The sequence below is a fragment of the Pseudophryne corroboree genome, chromosome 3 (genome assembly GCF_028390025.1).
Source record: "Pseudophryne corroboree isolate aPseCor3 chromosome 3, aPseCor3.hap2, whole genome shotgun sequence".
Classification (NCBI taxonomy): Eukaryota; Metazoa; Chordata; class Amphibia; order Anura; family Myobatrachidae; genus Pseudophryne; species Pseudophryne corroboree.
The window spans coordinates 8009518-8032398 of NC_086446.1; the positions used below are offsets into that span (position 1 = coordinate 8009518).

Below are 22881 nucleotides of genomic sequence, written 5' to 3' on the forward strand. Positions count from 1 at the left end.
CAGCACTTCTGCGCATGCAGCACAATGCGCACACGCAAAGTACTATTCCAATGAACAAAGTAGTAAGGTCTAGCGAAGCTTTTCAGTCGCACTGCTGGCCGCACAGTGATTGACATGAAGTGGGCGTTTCTGGGTGTCAACTGACCGTTTTCAGGAAGTGTTCGAAAAAATGCAGGCGTACCAGGACAAAAAACAGGCGTGGCTGAGCGAGCGGAAGGCGTGTTTGTGACATCAAAACAGGAACTGAACAGTCTAAAGTAATCACAAGCGCTGAGTAGGTATTGAGCTGCTCTAAAACTGCACAAAAAAAGTTGCCGCCGCTCTGCGATCCTTTCGTTCGCACTTCTGCTAAGCTAAAATACACTCCCAGTGGGAGGCGGCATAGCGTTTGCACGGCTGCTAAAAACTGCTAGCGAGCGAACAACTCGGAATGACCACCCATGAACAGTAATGACAGATTATTGGTACTCAGTCTCTTGGTCCATAATTTCTATGTGATGTATATGGTTCCTCTGTTCTTCCAATTCATGGCAAGAAGGAGAGTATTAATAATAGATCATACATAAAGTAAGGGACCATGTGTATCTCGCAATGAACTCGTAATGAACACCACTATTTACAATAGTTTAGATTTATCTTTCTTCTTCTTCTTTGTTCAAATCCAATTCTTAGGATATATTTTTCTCCCTACAAATTATTGTTAATCTTTTATGTTGCTCCCCAGAAATATAATTGATCCAACTATCATGGTTCCAATGCATGGCACCAATAAAAGCATCCTAAAATAGTGGGTTTAGAATAATTTTTTGTATGAATTTTTCGATCTTTATTGTATATTGTAAAGTCTAAAAGGTTAATAGACTTATCCTCGATTTTAAATGAAAGTTGAATGTTTTCATGAATGGTGTTAAGGTGCCACGAGTGCCATAGCTCCATGTGAGGTCTCCGGTGCCTCAGCTTAAAAGAGGGTCTTCAGTGCTTCAGCCTAAGAGGGGGCTCCAAGTGTCCTGCCCCAGGAGCTGGCTCCAAGAGTCCTGCACCAGAAAGGGAATTCAAGTATCCTGCCACAGTAGGGGGCTCTTAGTAACCTGCCCAAGGAATGGCTTCCAATTATCCTACCCCAGGAGGAGGCTTCAAGTGTCCTGCCAAAGGAGGTGGCTTCAAGAATCCAGGAGAGGGTACAAGTTTCCTACCCCAGAAACAGGCTTTAAGCGTTGCTACCCCAGGAAAGGACACTTGTCTGTCAGCCTCAGCCAGGGTCTCCTGCCTGCCAGCTTCTAAGGGGAAACCATCCCTGTGACCAGCTGCTGTTTTCCAGTTCCCTCTTAGCACTGCTTTGCTGGCAATCCACCCAAAGTCTGCCCTTGCCTTTGGGCATAAGGACTAGTCTTCCCTTGCCTTTGGGCATGTGGACCCACCTGCCCTTGTCTTCGGGAATGAGGACCTGAGCTCTGCCCTTGCTCTGGGAAAGAGGTTTCATCTATTGTCTCAAATGCCCCCTCACCGGATGCCTGTCAAAGTGCTCTAATGTTTTTTGTCTTCCAGCAGCTGTATGCCTCCGTTGTTCAAGATCCGTGAAGCACCAGAATTCTGTGCCGACGTTCCTACCCATGCGCTGTCATTCGAGGTTCCTGCCCAGCCAGGTCCATTCATGTTTCCTATCCAGCTGGGTCCATCCGGGGGTTCCTGTCCATCCAAGGTTCCAATCCATATGGGTCCATCTCTGTGTCCATCTTCTGTCCAATCTTTTGAGTGTCCAGCACCCTCAACCGTTTGAGTGCCCAGTGCCTGCTCAGCACCCAGATATGATTCCAGAAGAGATCCAAGCAACCTTGCCTGAGGACATTGAGGATTATGGGGCTTTTACTGCTCATGCCATATGTGAGGATACAGCTATTGGAAACATTGTTCGCTCAGTATGCCCGGATCCTTAGGTTCAGCAACACACGAGTAGGGAGGAAATAAATATATAAACAGACACTTTATTGCACAGAAAACACAATAGTGTAATACAGTAATGTAAATAACCATTACATATTGTAACCCATTGAATAACATGCCAGGTAATTACCAGTCCCCTTAACAGCCCCTGCAGAGTTCCAACCATCAATGATAATTACTCTAAATATGTCCACGCTCACCCAGGGGTATAGTACTGATGGCACTGTGTACAGCTGCTTTAGATCATCTTGCTTGCTGTCTCCTGATATTTACTGGGTCCAATTCCTGGGTAAAGCAGCTTTACCCCCTCCTTTGGCTGCTCAAGTTCTTCCCAGACAGGTTTTCCCCAGATTTCTCTAGAACCTCTCACCTCCAATCTCACACACAGAATGAATCAGTTTTCCCCTCCTCCTCCTCCTCCCCCATTTGTCTTGGATATGTGTAGCATGCCAATTGGTTGGGAGCAGTGGTGGCTCCAGAGGTGGGGCTGCAGCGTAGTCCAAATAGGGGAGCCGCACCAACTGCCAGTGAGTCAGTTGGAATGACAGTTGGTGGCAGTTGGTGTGGCTCCCCTATGTGAATTTTGGACTGTGCTGCATCCCCACTTCTAAAGCCACCACTGGCTGAGAGTGATGTCATTGATGTCAGACAGGTGGGTCAGCCTTTTACAATGTGGCTGGGGATTGCTTATGTATACTTTTCTGGAAGAATTCGTTGTCCCGCCCTGGTGTCTGCTGGGAACCTGTCTGACCACCGGGCTCTGGCTAAATTCCACTAACCTAAACAAAAGAAACACACTATGGGTAAAACAACATGAAAACATGATGCTCCTGATGAAGCTGGATGTCCTGTAACCAGCGAAACGCGTAGAGCGTGATACTGAGAGCCGGTAACCTACAATTGAGAACCGATACCACACCAGATAACTTGGACTCCTGCCATCTACTGTATCTCTGGCATCTATTAGACATTCGCTCCACCATTTGGATCAACAGCTAAGCACTTTTCATTTGGAATCCCCTCTGGCCACAAATGGATAATCCCCAAGGATGAGAGTACATCAAGGGACAATCCTAATCGATATCTGGTAATATCCATTGCTTATATGCTGACTGCTATCCTTTGGAGGAGGTCCCAGCCAATTGAGGACTTATTTATATGAGCCATTATAGTGGATCGCTGAGAATTTAGTATTTCAATTTGATGGCACTGGCTATTTTACTAAGAGTTTTTATTTATTGTGTATACCCCTTTTTAATATTTTTTTGAATGTGTATTGATTAATAAATTGTTTATTATTCATTTATAACAAACCGGCCATACTATTTGAATTTTTACAGCCAGCGCTAGTTTCCATATTGTTTTTGAACTAGGAAACAGATTGGAGTGTCTGGTAGGTTGCAGTCTACATTCATGTGCTGAACTGTCACACCGGGTCCTTCCGGGTCTCCAGTGTCAGGTCTCTAGAACCTTTCCACCATCCACTGTCCCTTGTGGGGATCTCCATTGCCAGCAAAAAGATTGCAACCAGCAGCCTACGCATTGGTTCCTTCCAGCTCCAGTCTACGGTTACTACTGGGAAGGCTGCAAGGAGGAAATAGAGAGCATCTGAGGGTCTCTGTTGGGCTTCCTTGGCAGCATTAGGATACCCTGATGTCTCCGTTATCCATTCACTCAGACATTTGTTAGAGCATCTAGAATCCGCTCCTTGGAGATGTGGTACTGTCACAACTCATACACGTTCTTTTCCCTGTCTGTGGTGTCATTCTGCCTGAGGTCTGTCTAGGATTCTCCACCCTGGCTAGTCTGTGATCTTATAGCCCCGATTACCTAATTGTGATTACACCTGGGGACTGGCGTTTTATGTGTGCTCTGTGCAGTGACCAGTGCCAGCTCATCAAGTCAACTCTGCCTCAGTGACTGCACTCTGGACCACGTTTCCAGCAAGTATTCCCTCTGCTTTTCTACAGGCTCTATGTCCCGTCCCCCTGCAACCTGCTTCCCTTGTGCCTTCTCCTAGTAAATAGTCTGGGACACTAATCTGCTTCCCCAGAGTTCAGTTTACCAATCATCTGGAACTTGTTCATTTATCACATCTATCAGCTATCCGGGACTCTGTTAATATACTGTATATATCTGCCATTTAGGACTTTGTTCATTTACCGGCTTGATAATCTGCATTTACCATTACAATCCGGTACCTTTATAATATTCAATATTGCTATCTATAATGTTTGCCAAGTGCATTCCAGATCACCTGCACTTCAAGTCCTTTGCCTCCAATCACCTGCTCTCACCTGTGTATTCGCTATACCACGTTCCTAGTATACCTGCACTTATCAGTAGAGTCTGGATATTACAGTAATACCTCAGTTTATCTGCATTAACCACTACTATCTGGGACACTACTACCTATACTCACTAGTTCTGTCTGGACTTTAATACCTGTTGTAATCTGCCTGCTTAACAACGTACTTATCCTGTATGAAATAAATCTACTATTTCACTTTAAACATAGTATTGTTTCATACAGGGATCCCCCCCCCCCCCCCCCCCCAAGTGAATCCTGACTACCAGTACTCCCTTGTTCAGAGCCCAAACCAAACTCCTACTATGACACTCTTCACATGAGTAAACAGGTCCTTGAAAGTACCTTGGTATTTTCACACCACTTGCCGTCAGATATAAACGATGAGAAAGTGGGCTTAATCTTCCGCCCTGTCCTTTTCTCTCAACAGTTTGTTGTTAGTGGTTTGATCACTTGTCTTGGTGTTTCATTTTATCATTATTACCCTGGTGTTACTGGCCACTCCTATTGGTGGTACTAGGCCACCAGACGCCAACTGCGAGTGCAAACTGTGCACTAGTCGTACAAGAGTAGTCACTACCTGGCACCTTCACCAGCATCTGGAACTGTTTAATTCTGAGTGTTGTTATAGCCAGCTGAACAGTAATTTACTCAGAACTATGGCAGGTTAGTCCTCAGTGCTTACTTTGGATCGGGATTGCAGGGTAGCAAGGAGAATGTTGGCTCCCAACTCTGGTTACAAGACAGGCAATGAATTAGAGTTTAGCTCTGTAGGTTATAGAAATAAAGAAAGCAAAGTTTAACTAAGAACTATTTATATGCATAATCACAATTGGGATAATTCCATGGGAAGCTCTAATACACAGGATACCATTGCTTCATTCACTTATCCACCTTTTCCCACAAAATAGGATATTTTTTAATGAATATTTATTTATACAGTATAACCAACAAATAGTGGATGTGTGTTTTTGTGGCAAGATGAGGTACTGAATATCCCTGAAAAAAACACAATCAATCACTTTGTTGCCTTGAAAAAGCTAAACCAGTGAAACGTGCATCATGGTGTTTACTGCATGAAGTAGAACTACTAAAACATCTACGGGATATACATATGCACCATGATACCTAATCTAAACCAATGAATAGTGGATGTGTGTTTTTCTTCTATTGGCAAGACGAGGTCTTAAATACCCCTGAAAAATATAAAATCACTTTTGTTGCCTTGAAAAAGCAAAACCAGTGAAACATGCGTTGGGGTGCTTACTGCATGAAGTACAACCAATTAAACATCTAGGCCAGTGGTTCCCAAACTGTGTGCCTAGGCACCCAGCGGTGTCTTGGGACACTTGTAGGGGTGCCTCGGATTGTTGGTCCAGGACCAATTAAAATGTATTTATGGTCAATGTAGTAGGCAAAATCAGTTCTGGAGGCTGCAAATCATAAAATATGTGGACAAACAGAAGCAAATCTGGTCTCTCACCACATAATTGAACTTATGGATGACATATAAACACAACTGATTTAATTTAACATTTCTTTCTAAATTTCTCAATAAGAAGCATTTGGGCATTTGGCACCTGGAGGTGCGGTGAAAAAAAAAATTGATGCTCTAGGGCACCGCGATTCCAAAAGTTTGAGAACCACTGATCTAGGGGATATACATATGCACCATGATAACTAATCTAAACCATTGGAAAAACCTGAGTGGGATGTATGTCAGGTTAGTTGCTAGATAACCTATCCTGTGTTCTTAGCCAGTGGATGTTTCCGATAGACCACATAGGGCCTACTTCTGGGACAGACACATCTAATCTGTTTCTCTGTGTCCACTAAATGGGCATTTCTAGGTGGCAACAATGCAAGCACACATAAGAAAACTGTTTAGTAGGCATGTCGTGGGTGTGTAGCCAGAATTACTCACTATTTGTGCATATACATTGTGGATGCCAAATCCAGACAGGTCACCTGCACTTGGTACATAGGTGTGAGAGCCCATGATAGTAATGACAGTGGGGGCACAGCATTTACATGATAGCGTAGGATTCAGAATACAGCCATATAGTCGCTAGAGCATACTGTTCAAAGCAGGCTTCCGGAGTTGTGTTTGCTTTATGTGTGGCTTTGGATTCCCCCAGTGAGGCTGATCCTATTAGGCTTGAGCAAGTGCAGGGGCATGCCACACTTGTGGTACTGCCAGACTTGCAGATTTTTGTTTGCAGCCCCCATAGGGCTACAAGCAAAAATGTGTCTGGCACTAGAAGAGGCTGTGGGGGGAGCGAGTTTGAGGGTGATTGCCAGCACTTACTTCTGGTTGCATTGGTAACTCACACACCCCTGTGAGCTGCTTGCACCTAAATGAATCCTCCCATTGTGTTGCAAATACAGAACAACTTTAAAGGAAGGTGACCAAAGTGAACAATATCAGCTATTAATCATTTATCTGGCAGATATTTTTAACAGAATTTTATTAGAAATAGTCATTGTTTAATGAAGGAAATAGGTTAAGAACACAACGTGTGGGAAACACTACAGAACTTAGAACCTGGGTTAGTATTGATTCTAAGACTTCTAGAACAATGTCTGTATAGAGATGGACAAGCCCCAACTATAATGTTACAGTATGTACCTTCCAGCAGTGTGAATTTCTAGTCAGATGACATCCAGGTGTCCGGGATGAGCCCACCATAAGAAAATAGACTTTGTTGTGTTACCTGCTTGAAATTTTTGGCAGAAGAAAGTAGATCCTAGGGAGGCATTTCTAACCTCGCTCCCCAAGGCACACTATGAGTAAGTTACAGTGATATCCATTGTTGAGCACAGGGGACTTTATCAGTACATTAGTTATTTTGATTTATCTGTGCTGAAGCCTGGATATCACTAACATCTGCACTCTTAGTGTGCCTTGAGGACCGAGGTTGGAAGAGCCTGTCCTAGGGTGTCCAGATTGGAAGAATCCCCACAACAGGCTTCTACTGGGACCAATATCTATATCCTGGCTCAGGGTAGTTGGTGCGTACAGTCACTGTGCTAGTTCCTCGCTCTGGGCGTTTGATACATACAGTCACTGTGCTAGTTCCTGGCTCTGGGAAGTTGGTGGTGCAGTCCCAAATCAAATTATTTATGGTCAATGTTAGGCAAAACCAGTGCAGGCAGCTGCCAATCATTAAATGCATGGACAAACAAAAGTACAACGGCGTCGACCACCTCATAACTGAACTGAAGGATGGCAGATAAAAATATTTTACTTAATTTAATAATGTTTGTTGATTATCTTAATAAGAAACATCTAGGCTGGGGGGGCCTTGAAAAAAAGCTGAGATTCTAGGTCATCGTGATTCGAGAAATTTGGCAGCCACTGGCTTGGTCTATACATGGGTATACCTCCTAACACTGATACATACAGAACCAGGACAAATAAGTCCAACTCTTGATCCATACAAACCCAGCCCAGATGCTGTTCTTTCTAAATTGGGGCAGCTGGAAGGTATACTGTACACATGCTAAACCAAAACTCACTTAAAACACCTCAACAGGAAAATAACATCTAATTTTCATATGAAGGAGCAATACCAGGATGGGCCCACTTAGCTCCTCCCATGAGAAACACAGTTTATCACCCCTGAAGAAATATCTTTACCTACCCAATAACGTACCTGCATAACTAAATGTGTTTGCCCCCCCCTCCATGGGCTCACAATTTTGCATCTTTGTAAATTACTTCCAGTAAAAGGTTATATAAGTCATTTTAAAAACGATCTAAAAGTATAACAAAGGACAATATAACAATATTCCAGTTCTTCGCTGCGGTGCGAACGGGACAGAACTGCGTATGCGCAGCGTACGCATTGCGCACATGTGTCATTGCCAGGCAACTACAGTCACCGGGCAACGACGCTCACAACTAAAAAAGAAGATGCAGAGCCTAACGCAGGAAGATTGTCAGCGGAGAGGTGGTCCGGGGCGGATACTCACCGTTAGATGCCATTTTTGGGGAGTGGTCTTCCAAACGCATGCATGTCCAGGCAAACGGAGGGCGGATGTCTGACGTCAAAGCCAGGAGGAACGTCGCTGGAACCGTCGCGCATGGTAAGTAGATCCAGACTTACTCCTAGGTTGCGGGAAACTTTTTTAGCTTAGCAGGGCTGCACAAGCGAATGCAGCCGTGCTAAGCTAATATACACTCCCCCATAGGCGTGGATAAGTTAATCGCACCAGCAACAAAAAGTTGCTGGCTGCGATCAACTCGGAATGACCCCCCCTATATCTCCAGTCCTTTGCTGAGATTATATGCTCATGAGCCAAAACATTATCACCACTCCCATATAAAGTCAGTGAAGCCAGCCATCTCCCTAATGTCAAGGTCAGGAATAAATTAGACGGTAGGCTGATCTTAGTAATAGTAGGTGACGTGTTGGGTGCAGAAGACATGGACAGTTGTGAAGGCCTGAGTTACTTTAATATGGGCCAAATCGTTATGACCTGAAAGGGTCAAAGCAATCTCAAATGGCAAGTCATGTGAGGTGCTCAAGGTCAGCCATGGTGAGTTCCTACCGGCAGAGCTCTGAAGAGAGGGAAAACCGCAAATGAGGTGTAGGGCAGCCAAGAGTCATCGATGTGAGAGGTGCAAAGGAGATCCTATCTGGCATGGACCAACAGAATGGCTACTGTAGCACAAATCACTGAACATTTCACAGTGATGGGATTAATTTGTCACAATACAGAATGCATCAATCCCTGATGCGTATGGGGCTAGGTAACCACAGGCCAGTTACAGTGCCTTTGATAGCCCATGTCCACCACTGACAGCACCTATAATTGTCATATGAGCATTGGAACTGGACCAAGGGCATCTGGTCTGATGCCTCATGTTATCTGTTGTATCATGTGGACGGTTGGTGCATCATTTATCTACAGAAGAGACTGAGCAAGGATGCGTTGTGGGTTGAAAACAAGCTGAAATTGAGTGAGACCCTTTGGGGAATATTCTGCTGGGAAACCCTGCGTCCAGCCATTCATCATCCATCTACCTAAACATTGCTATGGACCAGGTACATCCTTTCATGGCAAAGATAATCTCCGATGAGAATGTCTTTGCCATGAAAGCTATTACAAAGATGATTCCCCGTGTATAATAAAAAGACACCACAGGCTACTCCCCCTGTAGTATATGTGCTGGCTGACACAATAATGTGTTTATTCCATCTAATTATTCATCACCAAGAAGCTGTTCTAGTACATTTCAGGGTGGAACACATGGACTGGAAGTGGTGCACAGAGGGGGAGTCGGGTGTGTCTTCAGCTGGGTGACAGAGGAGCACTGAGGTAAGTAGTAACGGCTTCCTGCCTGTAGCCATGGTGCTCCCCACCCCACTATTACGTAACCCTCACATCATCCAATGGCGCCTTCCTAACCTGAGCCGGATGGTGCTCTGCTCATGTGATCTGTGACCGGGGAACCAGGGCCTATCACTAGCCGGACGGTGCTCTGCTCATGTGATCTGTGACCGGGGAACCAGGGCCTATCACTAGCCGGACGGTGCTCTGCTCATGTGATCTGTGACCGGGGAACCAGGGCCTATCACTGCTGGGCACAGGATGAGGCTGGTGACATACAGGGAGGGGAAAATGGCTCCAGGGGGCAGAGTCTGTGTGGCCTATCCGCTTCGCTCCTCAGCATCGGGACCAGGGTCAGGCTGGGGCTACCAAGGGACCGATATCTGGGGTAGGGGACAGTGAGTACTTGGTGCTAAGAGGCTCAATACCTAAAAAAGATATATGTACAGAATCCGGCACTATTGTTGTAGTGAACACGCCTGCTGCTATGTCCAAAAGGCTGGGTTCACAGCCTGAACAACAACATACAAAAAAACAAGAATTTACTCACCGGTAATTCTATTTCTCGTAGTCCGTAGTGGATGCTGGGAACTCAGTAAGGACCATGGGGAATAGACGGGCTCCGCAGGAGACTGGGCACACTAAAAGAAAGATTAGGTACTATCTGGTGTGCACTGGCTGCTCCCTCTATGCCCCTCCTCCAGACCTCAGTTAAGGAAACTGTGCCCGGAAGAGCTGACATCACAAGGAAAGGATTTGGAATCCCGGGTAAGACTCATACCAGCCACACCAATCACACCGTACAACTCGTGATAACCATACCCAGTTAACAGTATGAACAACAACTGAGCCTCATTCAACAGATGGCTCATAACAATAACCCTTTAGTTAAGCAATAACTATATACATGTATTGCAGATAGTCCGCACTTGGGACAGGCGCCCAGCATCCACTACGGACTACGAGAAATAGAATTACCGGTGAGTAAATTCTTATTTTCTCTGACATCCTAGTGGATGCTGGGAACTCCGTAAGGACCATGGGGATTATACCAAAGCTCCCAAACGGGCGGGAGAGTGCGGATGACTCTGCAGCACCGAATGAGCAAACTCAAGATCCTCCTCAGCCAGGGTATCAAACTTGTAGAATTTTGCAAACGTGTTTGGACCCGACCAAGTAGCAGCTCGGCAAAGCTGTAATGCCGAGACCCCTCGGGCAGCCGCCCAAGAAGAGCCCACCTTCCTTGTGGAATGGGCTTCTACTGATTTCGGATGCGGCAATCCAGCCACAGAATGAGCCTGCTGAATCTTGCTACAGATCCAGCGAGCAATAGTCCGCTCCGTTCTGGAAACATACATTTTCAAAGCTCCGACTATGTCCAGCAACTTGGAATACTCCAAGTCCCTAGTAGCCGCAGGCACCACAACAGGTTGGTTCAAATGAAACGATGATACCACCTTAGGGAGAAATTGGGGACGAGTCCTCAATTCTGCCCTTTCCATATGGAAGATCAGATAGGGGCTTTTACATGACAAAGCCGCCAATTCTGACACACAGGAAACACACTGACTACAGGGGTGTGACACCCTGTAGAAAATCAAGAGCGCTGTCCGCACTGATTAAAGAGACAGTTAAAACTATACAATTAAAATATTGACAATATCAAATTGTTAGCAATTTTTATTAAAAATGAATAAAATTTATTAATAATACAACCTGACTGGCCTTCAATCAACCTATATAATGCGTAATTGATATCATGATACAAAACAATTCATATACAACCATTATTATGGCTAAGCGGTACTGAAATTATGAGGCTTAGAATTTGATGTAACTATAATTCATAATGTCCACTTGTTAGAAGATGAAAAGGCTATAAATAGCGTTCCAAACACTGAGTGTGTTTAGAGGTCCTCAGTTCTTTAAATGTTCCAATTTGAACATGTGTGCACACATATAGCAATTTAATGAATAGTTACCATCCAAGGATAGTATGGGTTCACCTCCAGGATAATGAATTTATGCTGTGACAGTCCCGAATTCAGAAACTCCCTCTGCTGGTGCTTAACCGTCAGTTGCAGAATATCTGGAGAAGATGTTAATAGGGACTCATCCACAGTGCTCAGGCTCCCTCTGCTGGCAGTCAGCCGAAATTGCAGGTGCACTGATAGGTAATCAAACCACACGACGGTGTTTCAGTCGGTGAATGGGGGTGAATATCCTGGGTACCGGTCACTCAAAAACGCGTTTCTCCGCCTTCTAGGTCCTCTCAGCGGCTTCCTCAGTTTGAAATGACCGAACTCGCCGGGTTGTGTTTATATAGCCACTCTGATTTGTAATTCCCGCGGCCGTCCGCGCATGCGCACTCCGGCGTGCGTTCCAAGCCTCATTTTCGCTTAGCTTCTTAAATAGACTCCGGTGGCCATTTTGGAATTGCCTGTCAAGCCTCACTTTCATATGGAATTAGATGTTCCTACCATACAATCCAAGCCTCATTTTCGAGTCAGGAAGTTACATCAAGCCTCTCTTTCATGAACTCTTAAATCTTAATCATAATATATCTAAGCCTCATTTTTAGCCAAAATAGGTTGTCGTGCCTCACATGATTGCTGCAGTTAATTATCAATCTCAATTCTATCACATTTACATGTTTTTTTATTTTAGTAAAAAATCATAATAAATCACGCTCATAAAAAACGCATTATATTTTATTTTATGTATATATACACATATCTCTCCAGACCACAGGTAAGAGTACTGTTTTCAAAACACTTCGTATTTATAGTACATCTACCTAACCACATAAAATACATAAAATTCATAGTCTCCATCTCCATCTTTCGGTACCACAAGGAACCGTGCACTAACTGTATATATATATATATAATAGTATAATTTTACAATTTTATACTCTTATAATTCGCAAGGAGAAAAAGGCGGGGGTTAGATTTTATTTAGCTCGACTGAATCGTTTAGACCCTGGGGGATCAGAGTCTTGAGGTTAAAAATCCAAAATGCCTCCTTTTTGCACAGCCTCCTAAACCTATCCCCCCCCCTATTGGTTACTGCTACCTGTTCAATAGCCATAATGTTTAATTTCTCACTTAACCCCTCCCCACATTCCAATATGTGACGATAAAGGTGAGTATTCCCTACTCTTTTGTTTATCTGTCGTAGGTGCTCCATAAACCTGACGTGGAGCGCCCGGGTGGTACGCCCCACGTACTGTGCTCCACAACCGCACTGCAATACATATATAACGTATGTGGACCTACAGTTCAAAAATCTTTTTATGTTGAATTTTTCACCTGATACATTTGAGGAGAATTGTGTCATTTTCTTGGCTGTGTGTTTACATGTTACACAATTTATTCTACCACACTTATGAAATCCACTCGGTGGTTTGGGTAACCATGTATCAATTTGTCCCCCTCGTGTTCCTAATAATACGGGTTTCTCACATGGTCTGTTGAAGAAACTGGGTGCTAGTGCAGATTTTAAACTGTCCGATTTTCGGAAAATGACCTGTTCGCTGAGCTCTAGGTTGGCATTCAGTACTTCATCCAATTTTAAAAAAGAGGAGTTCTTTTTTATGATCTTTTTTATCTCATATGCACTCGTATTATATTTTGTTACAAACCTTGTTGTCCTATCTATCTTCATTTTATTCAGATTTTTCCTGACATTGGATCCGGTAGTATCCAATAAGGTGTCCCTATTTAGCCCTTCTACTTCCTTCAAGGCTTTATCCAACACATATTTTGGATAGCCCTGAGTCAAAAATGCCCCATACATGGATTCCATCTGTTCTTTCGCCCCTTCATTAGAGGAGCAGTTCCTTTTTATACGAAGGAACTGGCCCTTGGGTATGTTATCTTTCCATCGCTGTAAATGACTACTTTTATAATGTAAATACCGATTCTGGTCTACTTCCTTAACAAACGTGCTGGTTACTATACTCTCATTTTCAATTTTTAGCGCTATATCCAAAAAAGTCATCTGTGTAGGGTGACAGTGTCCCGTAAATTTTATCCCAAATTTATTTTGGTTAAGACTACCAATAAATGACTCCGCTGACTCTGTGCTCCCCTCCCAAACAAAAAACAAATCATCTATGAAACGGCCATAGAGGACCAGATTCGCCCCGAGACCGCCGCCCCATACATGTTGTTCCTCGAACCGCCCCATGAACAGGTTGGCGAAACTCGGAGCAAATCTGGTCCCCATGGCCGTCCCCCTCAACTGTAAATAATACCGTTTATCAAAAATGAAATAATTGTGTTGTAATATGAATCTAATACTTTCCAAAATCAACCCTCTCAATTCCTCCCCTATGTTGGGATCTCTTGCCAAATAAAATTCTACTGCTTCGATCCCCAAATGGTGTTCAATATTTGAATAAAGTGATTCTACATCACATGTGATAAAACAATAATTAGTCTGCCATTTAATAGTTTTAATTAAATTTAAGAAAAAAGTGGTGTCTTTAATATGTGATTTAAGTTTACTAACATAACCCTGTAAAAAACTATCTATAAAAAATGATAAATTACTTGTCAGTGAATCCACACCCGCGATGATGGGGTGCCCTGGCGGGTTCACTAACGTTTTATGCACTTTAGGCAAACAATAATATGTAGGAACCACCGGGTTCTCACAAAACAAAAAACGTTGTGTTTCCCTGGATATAGCGCCTGCATCTAATGCTTTTTTTAACAAGGTTTTTAGTTCTTCCTGGAACTGGGCGGTGGGGTTGTGGGTTAACCTAGAATACAGGCTGGCGTCACCCAGACTAATTATTGTTTTATCACATGTGATGTAGAATCACTTTATTCAAATATTGAACACCATTTGGGGATCGAAGCAGTAGAATTTTATTTGGCAAGAGATCCCAACATAGGGGAGGAATTGAGAGGGTTGATTTTGGAAAGTATTAGATTCATATTACAACACAATTATTTCATTTTTGATAAACGGTATTATTTACAGTTGAGGGGGACGGCCATGGGGACCAGATTTGCTCCGAGTTTCGCCAACCTGTTCATGGGGCGGTTCGAGGAACAACATGTATGGGGCGGCGGTCTCGGGGCGAATCTGGTCCTCTATGGCCGTTTCATAGATAATTTGTTTTTTGTTTGGGAGGGGAGCACAGAGTCAGCGGAGTCATTTATTGGTAGTCTTAACCAAAATAAATTTGGGATAAAATTTACGGGACACTGTCACCCTACACAGATGACTTTTTTGGATATAGCGCTAAAAATTGAAAATGAGAGTATAGTAACCAGCACGTTTGTTAAGGAAGTAGACCAGAATCGGTATTTACATTATAAAAGTAGTCATTTACAGCGATGGAAAGATAACATACCCAAGGGCCAGTTCCTTCGTATAAAAAGGAACTGCTCCTCTAATGAAGGGGCGAAAGAACAGATGGAATCCATGTATGGGGCATTTTTGACTCAGGGCTATCCAAAATATGTGTTGGATAAAGCCTTGAAGGAAGTAGAAGGGCTAAATAGGGACACCTTATTGGATACTACCGGATCCAATGTCAGGAAAAATCTGAATAAAATGAAGATAGATAGGACAACAAGGTTTGTAACAAAATATAATACGAGTGCATATGAGATAAAAAAGATCATAAAAAAGAACTCCTCTTTTTTAAAATTGGATGAAGTACTGAATGCCAACCTAGAGCTCAGCGAACAGGTCATTTTCCGAAAATCGGACAGTTTAAAATCTGCACTAGCACCCAGTTTCTTCAACAGACCATGTGAGAAACCCGTATTATTAGGAACACGAGGGGGACAAATTGATACATGGTTACCCAAACCACCGAGTGGATTTCATAAGTGTGGTAGAATAAATTGTGTAACATGTAAACACACAGCCAAGAAAATGACACAATTCTCCTCAAATGTATCAGGTGAAAAATTCAACATAAAAAGATTTTTGAACTGTAGGTCCACATACGTTATATATGTATTGCAGTGCGGTTGTGGAGCACAGTACGTGGGGCGTACCACCCGGGCGCTCCACGTCAGGTTTATGGAGCACCTACGACAGATAAACAAAAGAGTAGGGAATACTCACCTTTATCGTCACATATTGGAATGTGGGGAGGGGTTAAGTGAGAAATTAAACATTATGGCTATTGAACAGGTAGCAGTAACCAATAGGGGGGGGGGATAGGTTTAGGAGGCTGTGCAAAAAGGAGGCATTTTGGATTTTTAACCTCAAGACTCTGATCCCCCAGGGTCTAAACGATTCAGTCGAGCTAAATAAAATCTAACCCCCGCCTTTTTCTCCTTGCGAATTATAAGAGTATAAAATTGTAAAATTATACTATTATATATATATATACAGTTAGTGCACGGTTCCTTGTGGTACCGAAAGATGGAGATGGAGACTATGAATTTTATGTATTTTATGTGGTTAGGTAGATGTACTATAAATACGAAGTGTTTTGAAAACAGTACTCTTACCTGTGGTCTGGAGAGATATGTGTATATATACATAAAATAAAATATAATGCGTTTTTTATGAGCGTGATTTATTATGATTTTTTACTAAAATAAAAAAACATGTAAATGTGATAGAATTGAGATTGATAATTAACTGCAGCAATCACGTGAGGCACGACAACCTATTTTGGCTAAAAATGAGGCTTAGATATATTATGATTAAGATTTAAGAGTTCATGAAAGAGAGGCTTGATGTAACTTCCTGACTCGAAAATGAGGCTTGGATTGTATGGTAGGAACATCTAATTCCATATGAAAGTGAGGCTTGACAGGCAATTCCAAAATGGCCACCGGAGTCTATTTAAGAAGCTAAGCGAAAATGAGGCTTGGAACGCACGCCGGAGTGCGCATGCGCGGACGGCCGCGGGAATTACAAATCAGAGTGGCTATATAAACACAACCCGGCGAGTTCGGTCATTTCAAACTGAGGAAGCCGCTGAGAGGACCTAGAAGGCGGAGAAACGCGTTTTTGAGTGACCGGTACCCAGGATATTCACCCCCATTCACCGACTGAAACACCGTCGTGTGGTTTGATTACCTATCAGTGCACCTGCAATTTCGGCTGACTGCCAGCAGAGGGAGCCTGAGCACTGTGGATGAGTCCCTATTAACATCTTCTCCAGATATTCTGCAACTGACGGTTAAGCACCAGCAGAGGGAGTTTCTGAATTCGGGACTGTCACAGCATAAATTCATTATCCTGGAGGTGAACCCATACTATCCTTGGATGGTAACTATTCATTAAATTGCTATATGTGTGCACACATGTTCAAATTGGAACATTTAAAGAACTGAGGACCTCTAAACACACTCAGTGTTTGGAACGCTATTTATAGCCTTTTCATCTTCTAACAAGTGGACATTATGAATTATAGTTACATCAAATTCTAAGCCTCATAATTTCAGTACCGCTTAGCCATAATAATGGTTGTATATGAATTGTTTTGTATCATGATATCAATTACGCATTATATAGGTTGATTGAAGGCCAGTCAGGTTGTATTATTAATAAATTTTATTCATTTTTAATAAAAATTGCTATCAATTTGATATTGTCAATATTTTAATTGTATAGTTTTAACTGTCTCTTTAATCAGTGCGGACAGCGCTCTTGATTTTCTACAGGGTGTCACACCCCTGTAGTCAGTGTGTTTTCTTTTGGTCTTTGTGAGGATTGCAATGATCCTTTATTAGGAGCAGCAGTCCGCACTGTTATTTGATCTCCATCTTTCTGGTAGGAACCAGCGCCTAGGGGTATACACACCAGTCCACACACGTTGGTGTGGGGGTGGTTGTGTATACATTTAGAACGTTATTTTGGTAATTCTGACACACGCCTAGCCCAAGCTAAGGCCAAAAGCATGACCACTTTCCACGTGAGATATTTTAGCTCCACGGTCTTAAGTGGCTCAACCCAGTGGGATTTTAGGAATCCAACACAACGTTAAGATCCCAAGGTGCCACTGGTGGCACAATAGGAGGCTGAATATGCAGCACCCCTGTAACAACGTCTGAACTTCAGGCAGTGAAGCCAGTTCTTTTTGAGAGAAAAAGGGATAGGGCCGAAATCTTGACCTTTATGGATCCTAATTTTAGGCCCATAGTCACTCCTGACTGTAGGAAGTGCAGGAATCGACCCCGCTGGAATTCCTCTGTAGGGCCTTCCCGGCCACACACCAAGCAACCTATTTTCGACATATACAGTGAAAAAGTCTTGCTGTCATGTCTTTCGTAGCCTTTATCAGCGTAGGAATAACTGCATCCGGAATGCCCTTTTCCGCTAGGATCCGGCGTTTAACCGTCATGCCATCAAACGCAGCCGCGGTAAGTCTTGGAACAGACAGGGCCCCTGTTGCAACATGTCCTGTCTGAGAGGCAGAGGCCATGGGTCCTCTGAGAGCATTTCTTGCAGTTTCGGGTACAGAGTCCTTCTTGGCCAATCCGGAGCAAAGAATATTGTTCACACTCCCCCTTTTATTACAATTCTCAGCCCTTGGGTCTGAGAGGAAGAGGAGGGAATACATAGACCGACTGGAACACACACGGTGTCACCAGTGCGACCACAGCTATCGCCTGAGAGTCCCTTGACCCGGCGTAAAACCTTTTTTTTTAAAATCTTTTTATTGAGGTGGGACGCCATCTAGTCCACCTGAGGCAGTTCCCATCAATTTGCAAAACTGCGTGAAGACTTCCTGATGAAGTCACCACTTTCCCGGGTGGAGGTCGTGCTTGCTGAGGAAGACTGCTTCCCAGTGGTCCACTCCCGGAATGAACACTGCTGACAGTGCGCTTACTTGATTCTCCGCCCAGCGAAGAATTCTGGTGGCTTCTACCCTCGCCACCCTGCTCCTTGTGCTGCCTTGGCGGTTTACATGAGCCCCTGCGGTCTGACTGGATCAGAACCAGTTGGAACTCTGCTTGACTTAGGGCGTTGTATATGGCCCTTAGTTCCAGGATATTGATGTGAAGGCAAGTCTGTTGACTTGACCACAAACCTTGAAATTTTCTTCCCTGTGTAACTGCCCCCCACCCTCGGAGGCTTGCATCCGTGGTCACCAGGACCCAGTCCTGAATGCCGAATCTGCGGCCCTCGAGAAGGTGAGCACTCCGCAGCCATCACAGGAGAGACACCCTGGCCCTGGGGGATAGGGTGATTAACCGATGCATCTGAAGATGTGATCCGGACCACTTGTCCAGTAAGTTCCATTGTCCTTGCATGGAACCAGCCGAAGGGGATGGCCTCGTATGATGCCACCAATCTTCCCAGGACTCGAGTGCAGTTATGCACTGACACCTGTTTTGGTTTTCAATAGATTCCTGACCAGTGTCATGAGCTCCTGAGCTCTGTCTATCGGGAGATAAACCCTTTTCTGGTCTGTGTCTAGGATCATGCCTAGGCGAGGCAGATGAGCTGTAGGAACCAACTGCGACTTCGGAATATATAGAATCCAATCGTGTTGCCGTTTCACTTTCAGAGAAAGTGATACACTGTCCAGCAACTGCTCTCTTGATCTCGCTTTTATGAGGAGATCATCCAAGTATGTATTAATAGTGACACCTTGCTTCCGCAGGAGCACCATCATATCCGCCATTACCTTGGTGAAATTGGTAATGACAATCCCGTACCGCAATTCTGAGGTACGCCTGATGAGGTGGATAAATGGGGACATGAAGGTATGCATCCCTTATGTCCCGAATCACGATAAAGTCTCCCCCTTTTCAGGCTTGCAATGACCGCTCTTAGCGATTCCATCTTGAACTTGAACCTTTTCAGGTATATGTTCAGAAATTTTAATTCAATATGGGTCTAACCGAACCGTCTGGTTTCGGGATTACAACATGGTCGAATAATAACACCCTCTTGTTGAAGGAGGGGACCCTTGACCACCACCTGTTGAAGATACAATTTGCGAATTGCAGTTAACACTGGCTCCCTCTCTTGGGGGGAAGCCCACCGGGCCATCGGTGAGGGGGCATCTACTCACAGTCCAGCCTGTATCCCTGCGACACAATTTCTATTGCCCAGGGATCTAACAGGAGTGAACCCACTTGTGGCTGAACTTACGAAGGCGTGTCCCCACCGGGCCTAGCTCCGCCTGTGGAGCCCCAGCGACATGCGGTGGATTTTTGTAGAGGCCGGGGAGGACTTCTGTTCCTGGGGACTAGCTGTGTTGTACAGCTTGTTTCCTCTGCCCCCGGCTCTGACAAGAAAGGACTCACCTCAGACTATCTTGTTTCTTTTTTCGAAAAGCTGCATTTAATAATGTCGTGCTTTCCTAGGTTGTGCAGGAATATAGGGCAAACTAGCAGAATTACCCACTATAGCTGTAGAGACCAGGCCCGAGAACCTTTCTCCACACAATCCTCAGCCTTCCATATGCCTCTTAAGTCGGCATCATCTGTCCACTGTATATTCTACAGGACACGTCAAGCAGAAATCGACATAGCTTTGACTCTAGGACCCATTATACTCATGTCCCTTTGGGCATGCTTTATAATTATATATCTATCACTTAAGACAGCATCTTAATATATTTATATGCATACTAGGGTCTCAATCTCTGCTGATAAGGTACCTGTCCACGCTGCCACAGTGCTATAAACCCATGCCGACCCAATCGCCGGTCTGGGTAGTATACTAGAATGTGCACACTATCTGCAGGATCCCTGAGAATAGCTAGTGCAAACAGGACACCCAAGGGGAAGATTCTCAACACATCCTGGTCCTAGTGAGGAAAGGATACAGCCTGAGAATTCTTTTGTGGGAAGCTGCCGTCTCTTGTCTGGAGAGGAGGGAAATTTACCTCAGCATTCCTCCCCTTAACATGTGTACTCTCGTGTCAGGGACAGATGAGTCATCAGTGATATGCAAATCATCTTTTATTCCAATAATCATATATTGAATATTTTTTAGCCCTCTTGGCTGTAACTTTGCATTATCGTAGTCGACAGTGGAGTTAAACTCCGTGTCGATACCAGTGTTTGTTATTTTGGATAGTGAGCATAGAGAGACTCTGAAGGTCTCTGTGACATAGGACAGACCAGGGTAGATTTCCTTTCTGTTCCCTAACCTTTTGTGCAATAATTTTACCTCAGCACTTACACATATCCAAACAGGTGTCGGCGTTGTCGATGGAAACACCCTCCCACACACATATCCGCTCTATCACCTCCTTAGAGGAGCCTTTTACCTCAGACATGTCGACACACGTGTACCAACACCACACACACAGGGGATGCTCTATTTGAAGACAGTTCCCCCACCAGGCCCTTTGGAGAGACAGAGAGAGAGTATGACAGCACACACCCCAGCGCTATATAACCCAGGGATTACACTACAACTCAGTGTTTACCCAGTAACTGCTGTATATACAAATTCTGCGCCTAAATTTATGTGCCCCCCCTCTCTTTTCACCCTTTGTGTACCAGGATACTGCAGGGGAGAGCCTGGGGAGCTTCTTTCCAGCTGAGCTGTGAAGAGAAAATGGCGCCGGTATGCTGAGGAAGAAGGCCCGACCCCCTCAGCGGCGGGCTTCTGTCCTTTTATGTACTTTAATGGTGGGGTTTTTACACATATACAGTGCTAGACTGTATTATGTGTGTTTTTATTGCCAAAAGGTAATCTAATTGCTGCCCAGGGCGCCCCCCCCCCAGCGCCCTGCACCCACCAATGTGCTACCTTAATGAAGACAGGAGTCTTCAGCCGCCGTTTTCGTCGTGTCTTCTGTCTTCTGGCTATGCAAGGGGGACGGCAGCGGGGCCGGAAACGGTCGATCGAGGTCGGGCCCGGTGTTCGATCCCTCTGGAGCTAATGGTGTCCAGTAGCCTTAGAAGCACAAGCTAGCTGCAAGCAGGTAGGTTTGCTTCTCTCCCCTCAGTCCCACGTAGCAGTGAGTCTGTTGCCAGCAGATCTCACTGAAAATAAAAACCCTAACAAATACTTTCTTTTCTAGAAGCTCAGGAGAGCACACTAGGTGCATCCAGCTCTGGCCGGGCAAAGATTCTAACTGAGGTCTGGAGGAGGGGCATAGAGGGAGGAGCCAGTGCACACCAGATAGGACCTAATCTTTCTTTTAGTGTGCCCAGTCTCCTGCGGAGCCCGTCTATTCCCCATGGTCCTTACGGAGTTCTCAGCATCCACTAGGACGTCAGAGAAATACAAGGACAGCGCTGGCACATTCACATTAAAATAATGTTTTTAATAACCCATATAAAATATTCAGGTACACAATATTTCTCATTAGATATAATTAAAATGTATACTTCATATCATTCATACCATATTGCTATCTTGTTTTGCCAGCCAGAGAATATTGCACAATCCTAATTATATATAAAAGCATGCAGCTAAACACTTAACCTAAGCAATCTCATACAACCCTATTGTCACAATTGTAACCTTTTTTAGCAGCCCGTTACAATAGTAGCGGATGTATGGAATTTAGTGCCTGTATAGCTATTTAACAAGCCTCCTTTTTCCCTTCCAGGTGGCAGTTGACTGCACAATTTCTAAAGCAGTCTCTGCACAGAGTTTCCCCGTATACTATAAACCGGTATTGGATGTTATTTACAGCTTTATAATTATTCAAAGTCCCCGCTCATCAGAGCCATAGGATTGGTCAACTACGTGTTAATTTACGGCTTTGCATGTGCTTAAATACCTCTCCCGGTAATCGCTTCAAAAAATAGCCTTATCCGGAGTCCACCGTGTGATGGATAGTAGGTGAGATGTCCAATCCTTTGCATATAAGGTAGCTGTCTCTGGCCGGCCGGCACTTACTTGGTATATCCAATACTCCTTGCAGTAGTTATGACAGACGCGTTTCTCCGCTTAAAGTTTTGTCAGCAGCTTCATCAGTGTCTATAGTTATACTGCAGATACTCAGGGCTTTTTTATATCTTGCGCCGCTCGATTCGCGCATGCGTATACATTGTTGCGGTTCATGACTCGTTTTGACTACATTCCCGCACTCTCGTTTACAGGATTCTATGCGTTCCATACCAGTGTAGCTCATCTAATTTATGCAGCTATTTAAGCTGCATCCTCCCACTACAACATATATATTCTCTGGCTTCAACGACCATTATTTATGTATCAAATAAAAATATACATGTATAAACAAGTATACTTTTATATGTAGCAAGAAGATATAGGACATTAAAACAATAAGCTGCTGCACACGTACTACTACTCTAGACCATAGTAAGAGTGAATGCACATACATAAAAACAATATTAATATTAAAAATTAAAAATATAAAATATATATAA

The 22881-nt window shown here is 44.0% G+C and overlaps 1 protein-coding gene across 1 annotated transcript in view; it reads right to left on the reverse strand.

Moving 5' to 3' along the window:
* The window catches only part of LOC135056938 (uncharacterized), a 140576-nt gene that overhangs the window by 41309 nt on the left and 76386 nt on the right, over positions 1-22881 (reverse strand). The window contains exons 8-9 of the mRNA XM_063962719.1: positions 13051-13588; positions 3374-3525 (exon numbers count right to left, since the gene is read on the reverse strand). Of these exons, the coding sequence (XP_063818789.1) occupies positions 3374-3525; positions 13051-13588 (690 nt within the window). The remainder of the gene's footprint in view (positions 1-3373; positions 3526-13050; positions 13589-22881) is intronic.